The following is a 14,245-nucleotide window of genomic DNA, read 5'->3' on the forward strand; positions in this document are numbered from 1 at the left end:
GCTGAAAAGCGTAGAGAGAACCAGTGAGTTTGTGAGTATAAGGGAGAGAAGAACTTGACCCATGTCTGTAAACATTCACAAAAGCCTGCAGTCCAAAGTGCCGGATAGGCAGCCTATCCGCAGTACAATTATTTCATTCACAGAGAGGTGCGGGGGCAGGTAGAATAGTACGGAACATTCATTTAGAGGCAAATCTAAATGCTTTTATGTAATTTGGAAAGACATATTCTCAGCTAGCTAAACCATACTCCAGGAAAGCATCACCCACCTCTACCCAAATACAGTACAGCATCGCTTCCAAGCTCTCCTGTGCAGATTCAAAGGAGTACTCAATTCAGCAAGCCCATGATAGTATTTCAAAGCGTAAGAAAACCCCCACAACCCCTCAGATTTAGCCTCCCCTTAACATACAGCTGATGCTAACAGGAGATCCTCACACACTGAAGAAAAGGTCCGAAGAACCATAAACTGACCCTGACATACACACACAGGAGTGTGCATCCAGATGAAAATCGTCTACAGCTTTAAGCATCTAGTTTCCGCCTAGATCTCATTCTCTATTAACCACATACACCATACAAAACATTACAGAAGAATAGGTGCTTATAAACACTATTAAGTACGTTTCTTCTCCCCAGTCAGTTTGACAGTCACTTCCTCTATTTACATAAAACATCTGTTTGAATGTTCCTGACCCTGTAAGACACCAAGCATTCAACTCGTAAGCTAAAAGGAGAGTCAAGGATGCTCAGCAATTCACAGGATCAGACCCTGAATCAATTAAATGCAATCACAAATTACGTTTGACATCTGACACAGCCTCCTGGAATCATTTTACCCTCGTGTTTTCCCCCTCTTTCCCCAGTTCAGACCACGCTCCCACTAGCACGGAGACAGCCTTCAAAGTGAGTAGAATCAGGCTCTGTCAAGCCACCACTGCAGTCCTTAAAATCATCCGGTATTTACTGCCATCCACTCTGGGGCAGACTTGTCTGCAATGAAAATGGCGTTCCTGGCGCTGACGGGTAGTTAGCAAAACCTTCGGGCTGAGCTGTATAGTTCTCCAGAGCAGAAGCAGAATGTGCCTTCAAGGAAGAGAAGTAGTTAGGCAAGAGCACTGATAAAAACAAAGAAACAAACCAAAAAACTAAATCAAGCACAATTTCAGGCACAATACCAGCCCTACTCAAGCCAAAACAAACAAAGGATAACCTGAGGTATGCCAAGGACAGAGATGAGCAATGCACCTATACGCTGGTGTTAAACTGCAGTGCAACTAGTGCTCTGAAAGACCGGAGAATGAGGAAATCAGGTGGATTACGAGGAAAAATGAAGAAGCATTAATGGCATTTACTTTCCAGTGGAGTAAGCCACAGCTGTTTTGGCAGGCATCGCTTAATCAGGAGCTCTCTAGTTCACTGACTTTGAACCTCGTGTTCACTGCTTGAGTAGCTAAGTGTTAATTTTGGCAATTGGAACTTGTAAGAAAACTGACATTTTGTCAGTGCAATCTGTGTACACAGGTTTCTACAGAATAAATAAATTCCTGAGCTGCAAAAGCAGCATGACTTAGATTATGTAATTTGCCTTCTTCCAGACTATTTCCCCTGATATCAAAAGACACCAATATTCTGCATCTTGAACAGTACTTTAAACACATGCTCTGTTTCAAAAAATATTATGTCACAGAAGACAGAAAACATTAATTCAAGACACTCAACTGCCTTTTAGTATTTTGTAGAGAAGGACAAATTTCTTACCAAAATCCTTAATCTGTACAAAGGCCATTTTTAACAAAAGAGAAACTAAACATCTAAATACAACCCCTGCTGATAAATTTCAGTTAAACTTCTGTAGGTTGATGACTGAAACAAGCTGTTTCACTGAGAACAGAGATGATGAAACTACGTATTACCTAAAGCCACCACAAGCTGCTATTACAGTTGTATTTGTGGGAACTGTCAGGAGACGGGCATAATCACAGGAGACACAAATTCAAGACAATCTGATTGTGGGTAGAGAGGCATAACACAACAAAAGCGGTTTTCCACATAAATCTTTAAATATTAAAATGTCAGACTGGAACTAAGCACAGGTTTTGCAACGATGTGGTCAGCTCATTAGATTTAACACAAAACTAGCAAAAGTTTCACTTGCATGTCTTTTTTCTTTCACTCCTCCCCATTTTACAGAGAGTTTTCAAAAAGGGTTTAATCACACTCATAATGTCCCAAAGCCCCGTACATCAGCCTTGAGTCAGAAGTTAACGCAAGTTGTTCTTTAGCATCACCCTTGTCATCAGTCCTCAAGCAGGTTGGGGATTTTAATCATTTACTGACTTAATCTAATCCCAAGGAGTTAACACGCTCGTTAACATGCTCAAACAATTAGTGGAAGCCAAACTGGCATGTTACCTGTAGTAGTGCTGACTGTGCAGCCGCACTATGCTGCAATTCCTGCAAGGAAGATTGTGCGGCACTTTGGGGAAAGCCAGGGATACCAGGGAGAGATAAAAGACCAGGAAAAACTGCGTTTCCCGGTGTCTGTAGTCCAGAAGTCAAGCTGAAAGAACAACAAGATACGGCTATTAGTAGGAACATCTGCAACATGTTTTATCCTATGCTTCTCTCTCTATAAGCTTATGTCTATACAAGTTAGGAAACTGCTTCTTTTTCTAAACCTCATAAAGGCTGGAATTTCCAAACAGAATCCCAGTCTCTACCCACCTACAAATTATTCATGCACACACGAACCAAGACTGTCTGGAGCACACCTAAAAAGGGAACTCAGAAATTTCTGTACCTTGGCTGTGCCTACAGTTTGCCCACAAAAAAAAAACTGGACAGACAAAAGTTAATGCTGAGTACTTCCTTAAAACATAGGAACATCTAGGATATTGTCTGCTATTACCTGGATGAGTCAATGGATGCCCACGTGGAATCCATTCTTGTAAAAGCCTAGGAGGTGCCAAGTATCCTCATCTGGGAAATGAGATCACTCAGCACCTCACTGGATTAGACTGGCAACGTAACAGGGACTGCTGAGGACAACCTATTTAGTCACTACCCTATCAGTTTTTAAAGACAGGTGGAAATCTACTGGTGCACTAACTTCAAAAATTAACTGCAATTATCAACTATGAGTGAAAATAGTGTCTACGGCTAAAGTACTATCAATGTTTAGCTCAAGAGAAAAAGAAATGGTTCTGACCTCCTTCAGAAACAGAAACATACCCAGCCTGTGCAACAAGTGCAGAGTTGAAGTTTGAGCTAAAGGCCGAGGCAAACCCTGGCAGGACCGGAGCCGGAGATGGGGCTGTGGCAGCTGCCGGCAACGGTGCAACTGCTGCTACTGCAGAAGATGCCTGGAGGCCAGGGAAAGAAGGGAGAGCAGGAGTGACAGAGGGTGTGTTAGAGACAGGAAAACCAGGGAAGGATGGGTTTGATGATCCCAGAGGTCCCTGGGCAACAGAAAAAAGGGAAGGGACAGCACTGGACAAGTTAAGCGAGAAGGGTGGAGCAGAGACTGTTGCTGAGGCGGCGAGTCCTGAGAGTACTGCGGCGGTGGAACTCACATGAGGGGCAGACACGGCCGAAGCGGTTGTAGACGGAGTAGCTAACAAAGACCCTGGGAGAGTGACGGGTGGCGTAAGTGCTGGATTACCAGTAAAAGCAAAGTTACTGGTTAGAGACGTGAAAGGAGGAAGTCCATTGAACACAGGGGGAATGGGAGCAGAGGAGCCATGTGGGGCGAGGGAAATGGAAGCCAGAGAACTGGAGTTGTTTAGAGGAGCACTCAAGGAGGAGAGACCTGATAGCGCTGGATTCAGGGAACTGGGTAAACTGACTGGCACTGAAGCTGCCGAGTTGTACGCACGCCCGAGTGCTGACAGGCCTATAGTGCCGTGAGAAGGGCCAGCTGAATGAGAAGGGCCTTTGAAGGCTGAGAGGGTAGGACTCATGGGTTCTGTTTTGACCATAACTGGGATACTTGTGGCAGCCGGGGCTGATGAGAGCTGCTGATCGGGATTAGTAGGGCTTGTGCCATGCAAGAGGGAGGCTGATGAGCCACAGTTGACTGGCATAATCGACGGTGAAGTGGTTAAAGGTGACTGTGCAGGCAATGTTGGAGGAGTTGAACTAGAATTGGCCACAGATGGGGATGGAAGACCTGGAAAAATGGCCAGCCCAGGTGTGGAGGAACGCTGTGGGGTGGGGGTGGCTGATGGAGTATAACATTTGTTGACAGAGGAAGTGGGAGGGTCAGAGCTTTGATTAGCAAGAGCAGACAAGGAAGCAAGCTCACTGGCCACAGAGGAAGGTAAAGCAGATGAATTGATTAATGAAGTGTCATTTGATGTCAGAAATCCCTTTAAGACAGACAAAATCGGGTTAGGCAAACTAAGCGAACCAGGAATGGTAGTGGCAGGAGAATTAGCAACTGTAGATGGAGCAGGACTAGAAATCCCTTGGGTGTTGGGAGGCAGGGACAAAGGGAGGCCAGCAAAAACTGATGACAGTGGAGTGGGATTATTAGCGGAAGCAACTGAAGAGGTTGCAGGGAAGGGGAGGCCAGCAAATGGTGCAGCAGCAGATGCGAAAGCTTCACTAGGCGCAGGCGTGGCACACGCTGTGGAAGAACCTTGCGGAGCTGGCGTAGCAGTGGGTACAGAGGCCAGCCCAGAAAAAACTGCAGGGACAGGGGTAGAGGTTGCACTGTGAACAGATGTGACAGGAACACCAGGCAATGAAAGGGATTTGATGACAGTAGGGGTTGGGGTGGATGGCTGAGATGTATGGATGGAAGAGGAGACCTGTCCTGGGAAAACAGGGAGGACAGGGGTAGACATGTTCATCCCAGAGATGAGCGGAGTTGCAGGTGCTAATGGATGGCTTATTGCCTTGACAGGTGATGGGGTAGGGACTGGAGTAGCAGCAGGTGTTGAAGGATTAGAACCATGAGGAGTAAAGAGCTGATTCGCTTGTGCAGAAAAAGCTGCAAAGAAACAAAACTGGTAAGAATACTTGGAACTGTCAAAAAATGTTTGAAATCAACACAAACACATTCTGTACAGCATTTCAAAATATGATACACAGGCAACAGCTAACACACAATGTCTGTATATAAACGGTGAACACTGGAGCCTATGAAAACAAAACGGAAGGTACGTACAAACACATCACACAAGCTGTACATCACGTAGGCTACCACTCCTCTTTAAAACACTTTGTGACATCTGCTACCTCTTCATGATCTCATGCAAGACAGTTAGAAACTCAAATATACTCTATAAGAATGTCTAAGCGATACAGGTAAACACCCTCCCTCTGGTCCCTAACATCTGGCAGTACCCAAACCAGATCTAATATTCCACTGGCATGAGATCACCTGGGCTCCTCTGCATCCACTCTCACTGAAGGTCAGAATTTCCTTCAGAACCACTTAATTCAATGTATCATGATTTCAGGTGCCGGTATTTTTCTTTCCTTCAAAATCAGGTCATTCTCTTCACTCTGTTTCCTTCAGATTTTGATTCTAAGAAGGTACACTTTTAAATTCATGTATCACACTACAGTATTACACCAACATTGGCACTTGACCTTATCAACAAATATTTCTGTAAGTCTGAAGTCAGGTGTCTATAACCGAGGCAAGCACCTCTCACTTTACTGATATTCACAGGAATATCAGCTTGTATCAACCCTACAAAGTAAGTCAAAGAGACATCAGTCAAGCTGGAGGAAAACAGGCAGGCACACTCCAAATGGGGATGTGGGAGTTAATGGAAAGAAGCTGCATTTATGAACACTGGCATGTCAAGAACCTTGATATGCCTCTACCTAGTTTCCCATGGAATGTGAGTGTGCTAATTAATCATTCCTCCCAAACAACCCACATGCTTCATTTTACTTTTAAAATAATCTGTTCAACTCTAAGCAAATCACTGATCTAACCAGTCAAACTCACCACCCCTAACTCTGTAACAGCTTAGATTTCTCTCTTGCCCAAATTCTACATTTGGGGGGTACACACAACACCCACCCCACCCCACCCCCCCCGGAATCTTCAGAATCTCAGACCTAGGTTAATACGACAAACACCTGGTTTATGTACCTTGAAATGCTAAAACTACCAAGTCTGCAAACAAACTATTCCTTTTCCGTACTCTTTTCCAAAAACCTAGACCCTGATTGCTCAGCTCTGGATTCTGTCCTTTCCTCATCCTCTTTCCAAGCTAAAGACTCTCCTAAAGATCCCAGTTGTCAATCCTGCCAGCCAAGATAATGACCAGAGAAATAGAGCTGCAGCAGAATCCAGAACTGCTACTGAATTTCTCCTCCTAAGAGAAGATTTTTTTCCTTGCAGTGTATTCAGTTAGCTGTCTAAACTACCCTGTATATACAGGCACACTTAAAGGGGTATATATGAATAAAGTGACTCTTTGAAACAGCAACCTTTCTGTAGAACCATTCCTGGGCATAGAAAAGACAAAACATAACTTTTTTTCCCCCCCCCTAGAAATATTTGCAGGAGATAAACTTAGGCTCATTTTATCTAATTTGGGTATTTGTTAATACTGCCTGACTCAAGAGTGAGCAGATTCTCAGCTCCTATTTGTCAAACATAAAGTATTTATCAAAGACTTTGTTTAAGTGGGTCACAGTGGGATTCATTACTATGGCTTCTACTAAGCGTACAAAGCACCACACAGAGACAAAAAAATGCTCAACTCTCCTGCAAAAAGAACTGGAATTTAAAGACAAAAGTGCAGGTAGACAAAGTTGTATGTAACAGCCTGGGATAAGACATTCTACACATGGATTTCAATAAACTATAAAAAAAGAAACTGTCTCTTGTATTCCTAGCTTTCCATTGCAACTAATACAGGAGACTATAAGGTGAATGAGTTTTCTAATAGATGTTCAAAGTTTTAACAACTGCAAAGATTAATGAAGTGTTTCAGTGCATGACACTGCAAAGCATGTTATGATTTACTTTTTTACGTAATTTTTCACATATTTATACTCTGAAGAATATAAAACTTTAATGTACTAACACAGGAGGATGAATTTTAGCGTTTCAATGCTTCTAAGTGCCAAATGCCTGAAATAATTTTTTTACACAATTCTCAAGGGATCCTGTTCCAACAGTAGTTAAATAATTAGAGGCTTAAGAAAATCCCACTAAACAAAAAAAGTTGTTCACATTTTCTGAACAAATAACAAAGATACAATCAACATAAAAATCCCCCTATGGATCTGCAATTTACCTTGATTTTGGGAAGGTTTTGCCTGGCTGGAAAGGTCTTCATTTTCTAAACAGAGAACAACCGCTTGTTATTTAAAAGCAAATGAAACTCCAGCAGTGAATGATCCATTGGCAACAATGAACTGGAACAAATACCATCACCATATTTAAAGGTATGCATGCTTTACCTGATACCACTTGATTAGCAGTGTAGTGTGGAGGAGCAGGTAAGCCTGGAGCCAAGACATTAGTCATCGGAACTAGGCCAGCATTGTTGTAAGCACCTAAAAGAACAAAACGCAATACGCATCACAATTGTCAGAAGAACTATCTAAATGAAGGTTCTTTTACTTTAAAAGAACACTTTCAAGACTGTAAAGACATTCCTTCACCAAAAGGCCAGACCAGTTAAATCATCCAGGCTGGATGCTGGCTTTTGCCAATGTCTGCCTGAGTGACAGGCATTGTGATCCAAATTTTTAGTAAGGGCAGTTCTCTTGAAAGAGCCTGAAAAAGTCAGGTTTCAAATGCTTTCATTTCCATTTTGCCTGAAAAACTCAAAGAAGAGGAGTGATTCGGAATGTCTGCGGCATCATTTGTTATTTTCCTATTCCTAACTTAAAAGGCTGTTGCAACTCTTCCTTTAATATTAAAGCCTTGACAAAAAAAGAGCCAAACATGCACCAGTCACCATGACCAGCTCCCCAACACTAGTCAGAAAATTCAGAGAAAAACGTCTCATCTCAAATACTTAGCCTATCATTCTTCAGTATTTCTTTAAATGTTAAGAAATGAAAGTGGGTTGGCAAATTATTTTAATATGAAATATTTCTTGTACTTAACATAAAAAAAAAAAACCAAACCCTCTTTCTCTCTCTTATTCTTTGGAGCAACTGAAACTGTTGTATAGCTGTGGTACACAGTTCTGATGAAGAACATCAGAATCCAAATCACAGGAACATAAATACACTTCACAGTGGTCCAGAATGAATATTAAAGTGCGTAAGAACTTAAGCTTCATGGGAAAAGGAAGCACTTGAACATTACTCAAAGTGCAGTAATTTGTCACACACAATTCCTTTCCAATTTCACACTTCCATAATAGTTCTACCTAATGAGACTTCTTGCATGACAACTCGTGGCTGAAAATCCACAAAGTAATTAACTTTTTTGTCGCCTCACCCAGGACGGAAATGTTAAACCAAATACTAAACCAAGTACATGTAAGAGGGAGAAAACAAAACATCATTCTGGCCATTGCTTGAAAACAATCATTATTCAGTAGTTTCAGGTCAGCAGCTGCAGTCTCGTTAAACACGTTTTACATATATATCATCAGTTGTAAGTTCTGTTGTCACAACAGTGGGTTTTTTTTAAAACCACGCTGCAGCCTATTATGCCCTGAAACTTCAAAACCTGTTTCATATCCTAAAATGTACTAATAATTACATCCAGACACAGACCAAATTTTGTGCCGCAACTTACTTCAGATAGGAATTGTTTAATATAAAACTATATTCCAAATTCTTCTTCCAAAGAAATGGCAATTGCCTTGCTCCCTTCCAAAAAATGCCTGGAATCAAACAACTGATGCAGCAGAGCAAAGAGAGAGGGGTTTATGAAGAAAGACTCAGCCTTACCTGAGGCACAAGGCTAGGAACAGTCAGACCAGACACAGGAAAAGGCAGTCACTATGTCCCTTCTGAGACTGAAATCTACATGCCTAAACTTTTCTTTTAGGACACTGTTTTCTCTCCACTGTGATGCAGAGAAAGTAAATCTGAAGGCAGCTGAGAAACAGAGTATCCTTCAACCGAGAAACAGATTACTGTCCTTCAGCAAGTTCCTACATATTTCCACCCAATTCAGAGCTGTGTCTGACCATATCCCAAGTTTGGTGCAACAGGAACAAGCCAACAGACTTGTCAAGCCAAAGCCCAGACTTTGGTCAAGAAACATCACAACAGACACAGCCCCAGTCTTGAACATGCACAATGCTTCCCATAAATGAAATATTTTGGTAACAGAACAGGACTGTGAATTTTCCTGATGTTGTGGAGGTTGGAAAAAAGAAGTCAATATATTCTTTCTTTTATCAACTCTGCAGCTGTGACAGGAAGAGGTAGAAACCAGTACCCACAGCATGCTTGGGGAGCACAAGCTCACTTCAGATATGATCAGGGTCAGAGAAACTGACACTTGACACATTACTTAAAAGGCAAATGAATGAAACGATAGCATCAAGCTGTAACACACAGAAGCCTTACTTGGTGCAATAGTTGCATGTGGCCGACATGGTGGGATGGGGTATGGAACTGGTTTGTGTGGGTTGTAGGTTGATGGAGCCTACATAAACAAAAAACAAACTGAATAAGCAACAGGGAAATCATTACCTAATGTTCCTCAGACAAAAAGCTAACATTCAGATACTACTACAGACAGCTGTTCTTCACTGGAAAAACATTTGGTATCAAATTTCTTCATAATATCCATAGTGACTGCCAATATTTCACTCTTTCTGAAAAGGATGACACAAAGGTCACTAGTATACCTTTAGATTTTAATATAACACTGAACACAAGTGGGAAGGGAACTCCTTCCTACCTTGTAGTCATCACAGTGTGCAGTCTTGGGCTGACTTCCAATTTTAAAAGATTCAGAACATTTTACACTTACAAGTACTTATGAAGTTACTTGTCCCTTTAAAACAAAACAGCTTAGTGGGAAACATGTCATAATAGAAGTGAACATAAAACATTTGGACAATACTTCCAAGCAGTATCAGGTCCCACACGTTTCCAAATTTTGAAATACAGATGAGCTGTGTTGTTAAGAAACAAGAACCTCCTTCTAGGGCACTGCTGTAATTCAAGTTTCCAAGGCATTTTTTATGTTCACGTAGGAAACCCTCAGAGATTGTAATTATAAAACCCCATATATCTGCATCTAAAGCTTCCACTAGCTCATGAATTTTACTATTTTACTCTTCTTCTATTGAAATTTAAATTCTGCCTCCAAATGCACAGATACTGTAACCAACAGAGAATCCTATCAGCACAGATATAAACTAGAGCTCTTTTTCAGGTTAAATAAAAAACCCTAGGTCTTATTATCTTTATTACAGAAGCCTAGCTTTAACTTGCTGCTCTACAGACTTCCTGCAACAAAACAGCATTTCACGTAAAAGCCTCATCGAATTGCCTAGTGGTTGTTTTTCCCTTCAATTTTCATTTATTTATTCATTTATCAGACATACTGGTTTGGATGGTCCAAGTATACGAGCTGCTATTCCCTTTCCTTCATTAGTGCATTCTTCTGTGTCCTTTTTGATAGGGGTTCCCTGAAACAAAAGAAAATTAAACCATTAAGTATTAATTCAGAAGGAAATCTTGCTATAGAATTTCTGCCACATTTGACTTTTTTTCAAAACTACATTCAAGTTTTTGAATATTCTGAAAGTGATACTTAACCATGTTTTTTAGGAAGAAGAAACCCGTGTTCTAGGCTTATAAAACAATATGTAAGAGCATTCCAATAGCTTGGTTTATAACACTGAGCTTTTGTAAAGAGATGCATATTAAACAGTCCATGTTTCTGACACAATTAGAACTCTGCATTTTAATTTATTGACATGATACTTACATTTTGCAGTCCCTAAAGGGTTCACAGGAAACACTTAACATGGTTGTTCACGTAACTACACTAATACAAGCAGCAGTACTGTAGTGACCGTATTGTCATCTCATCAACCTACCAGTAAGGCTCTTCACACCTCTCCCAAATCTGCCAAGTATTGCTGGAGTTTACAATGCCCTCCTTACATGAACGATGTCTTATTGATGCAGTAACCTTTACTTGAAGCAGTATAAAAAGTATGGCCAAATAAAAATAATGCAAGTTCCCTGTAAATGTGTAATGGGGTAATAAAACAACCAACCACTGCTTTTGATGCCACGCTTCCTTCCATGTATATGAATCCTGGTGTTGATTATACTATGATGAATCCTAAACCAAAGATGCTGTGAAAAGCAAAAGCGTAGGATCATGCTTACTGGGAAAATTCCATTTATGCGGCTTGGTTTGCCCTTGGGATAAGGGTTGCCAGGAATCATGCCACAGGATGATATCATAGCGTGAGGAGCCTTACAACCTGTTTTGGAAGCCTGCAAAGTAATCAAGAAAGGACATTATTTACCACCAAATTCAGTGCTTTAAAGAAATGAACCACTATTTCATGACATTCAGACTGCATGAATCAACTTACAAGGAATAATTCAAAGCTTTGTCTCAAATCTTCTTCCCAAACAGTCCAAATAGCGTGAGGTTCTGTCAAAGTCCTCTTTGTTTTCAAGTAACTCTACTAGGACTACGTCTGCTTCTACTGAACCCAGGGTTAAACACTTGGTGTTCTCTAAAACAAATGCACCCTGTTTCCTTCAGCACTGGTTGCAATTCTGTGCCCCTTTTTCTTTTCCCATATAATCCTAATGCCTGACAAAAACTTCCCCCTTTTTGCACATAGCTCTTCTTGCAGCTGTTCTTTCAGCTTGTCTTCTACCAGTAATTCCCAGCAGTCCTCACCCCACAAGGATGGAGACAACACTGAATTTGACAGAATCAAGGATACTAGAGTATCTGAAATACCTGATCAAGAATTCTTCTGCATCTTTTCTTCTCTGACATGTTAATTCTGAACAGATCTTCAATAAGGCGACAATTCTGAGCATCAACAATGTTGCTATAAAGACATTGACAGACGATAACTGTCATTCCACATGCTTATCAGAAATAATGCACTACTGAAAAGTGATCAACACATTCAACCAGTACTCAACAGTAGATTAAAAAAACATAATCAGTTCAGATCATAATATTACTATTATTATTATTATAGTAAAAATCCTGGGCTTAAATATGGACTTCATACCTGTAAGTGAAACATGGTAGTAGAATTAAATAGCAATACGGAAATATGGACAACAGTGGCCAAACTCTATCGCAAAAATTACTACGTTGACAACATGAATTCTGCATCACAGGCAGAATAAGCTTTTGGTCTGAAAGAGACTAGGAGCATTCACACAGCTTCTTAAAGCTCAACTCCGAAAGCAACATAATGTCAATATCCTCAGTCTTATTTGTTTCATGGATATTTAAATCATGAATTTGTATGGCCCCACATGTTCCAGCTGGCTGTAATATACAGCATTCATGTGCAAGGCAGACATACTTAATGCAAAAAAAAACCCAAGAAATCACCCACATGCATCCAAAACAGAACAACACTTCACATCATAAAACCCCTAAACCAGGCAGAAAAGTTCCAACAAACATATGTAAAGGGTAGATTCTTTGAGGCAGCTGTGTTCAGTTAAAGAAAATCCAACTTTCTCTGTAAGCATAGATTTAGAATATCTATACATATTTTAGAGACATTAGATCTGTAAAACAAATGTGTCAATTTATAAGAACTATTTATTTAACTCATTTTTACATATGCAATATTTAGAGGGCTTTTCAAATGCAAAAGGATCAATGCCCAGAATACTCTGGTCTTAAGCCTTTCTCATTTCAGTCAGCAGAAATAAGCTCAAGGCCCCCTTCATCCCCTACAAGATTTGAAGACCACTGTAAAAATATGGGCGAAGAGGCAGTTTTCCAGCATGCAGAAGCCCAAAGAGCAGCATGCTCAAGCCTTGTGAACTACAAAATTTTGCACAATGTCTACTTCTAATTATTTTTACAGCCCCATCAACAAAGGGTTTGTGCTGTATTAACTGGCCACAGTGGTTCTTTCTAGATGTATCTTGAGTTTTATATACTCAAACACTAGTAAACACCAATACAAATTAAAGAAATACAATATGAGAGACACTTACGAAGCTAAGATTTCCAGGGCAATAAGTTTATCTTTACTGAAAGTGAAGCAGTTGAGAATATTGACCATTTTCGATGCTGGAACTGCCACTATTTTCTGAGAAGTAAGCAAGAAAGAAAAAAATGTACATAAAATAAGGCAGCACAATAACTTTAAATTCAGAATGCAACTCCGTAACAGCTCCAAGTTATGTGTTTCAGTAAACATTTAAAATTCCCTTCCTGCCGCTGGGAAGGAGACTCCATATGCTAAATTCTAACCAAGCAACTCCAAAAAGCACTTTCCAAAAGTAAAGAGATTAGGAAGGATAAGGAGAATTACAAAGGGCTACATTTATTCTTGCGAAACACAGGAATGTAAGAGATTCTTTAGTCAGAAGAAGATACCTTGGTTAAAAGTATGGTTTCACATTTTGATACCGTTGAAAAAGAAAGAGATTAAGAGGAAGTTTGAAAAGGTAGACTGACCCATCAGCTGCAGAAGCAGATATCACAAAACTGAAATGAGCTTAAGAAGGCAAACTTACTCCACAAGATTATGTCATTAGAACTTACATGTTGTAAAGCCTTTATTGCCTTGAGCTGTGGTTCAGCCCAGGAAAAGTATCTCAGTAACTCAACAACCTGCAACAGAAAAGTCCTCAATTAATCTGTTTAATATATTAAAAAATTATTGTAAGAGCATCGATATGATCTTTCCATTTTTGGAGTGTAGTGGTACACTGCTAAAAACACATTTCTGTCTGTAATGTTTGATTACCAGTGCCTACCAGCAGTTCATGTCCTTTTTATTTCTAAGTAGGCACCTAAAAATTCTATGAGATGAAGTTTTTATTTGGAAATATTTAAAATAGATATTTGTTCCTCTCTCTATATTTGCATATATGCACAAATTTGCCAGAGTATTAGAATAAAAAAATAACATCTTTCTGGAAAAGCTTATAAATGTACAGTATCTCAAACAGCATATTCCCAAAACATACAAAAAAAACCCAACAAACAGGAAAAAAAAATTACATAATAACAAAATAAGTTGAATGCTTATTACGACATGCCAGCTTAGAAAATACATGCAAAATAATCCTAAATTCCATGATGATAAGTTTCTCCAATTTTCCCC

The 14,245-nt window shown here is 40.2% G+C and overlaps 1 protein-coding gene across 1 annotated transcript in view; it reads right to left on the reverse strand.

The window, feature by feature from the left end:
* Window positions 1-632: 632 nt before the first annotated feature.
* The window catches only part of PROSER1 (proline and serine rich 1), a 17,294-nt gene continuing 3,681 nt past the window's right edge, over window positions 633-14,245 (reverse strand). The window contains exons 3-13 of the mRNA XM_010147736.1: window positions 13,681-13,749; window positions 13,128-13,222; window positions 11,893-11,986; window positions 11,301-11,411; window positions 10,505-10,588; window positions 9,516-9,594; window positions 7,437-7,532; window positions 7,271-7,315; window positions 3,234-4,995; window positions 2,415-2,562; window positions 633-1,085 (exon numbers count right to left, since the gene is read on the reverse strand). Of these exons, the coding sequence (XP_010146038.1) occupies window positions 963-1,085; window positions 2,415-2,562; window positions 3,234-4,995; window positions 7,271-7,315; window positions 7,437-7,532; window positions 9,516-9,594; window positions 10,505-10,588; window positions 11,301-11,411; window positions 11,893-11,986; window positions 13,128-13,222; window positions 13,681-13,749 (2,706 nt within the window). The 3' untranslated portion in view covers window positions 633-962. The remainder of the gene's footprint in view (window positions 1,086-2,414; window positions 2,563-3,233; window positions 4,996-7,270; window positions 7,316-7,436; window positions 7,533-9,515; window positions 9,595-10,504; window positions 10,589-11,300; window positions 11,412-11,892; window positions 11,987-13,127; window positions 13,223-13,680; window positions 13,750-14,245) is intronic.

This window comes from Eurypyga helias, unplaced genomic scaffold (genome assembly GCF_000690775.1).
Source record: "Eurypyga helias isolate BGI_N326 unplaced genomic scaffold, ASM69077v1 scaffold20232, whole genome shotgun sequence".
Taxonomy (NCBI): Eukaryota; Metazoa; Chordata; class Aves; order Eurypygiformes; family Eurypygidae; genus Eurypyga; species Eurypyga helias.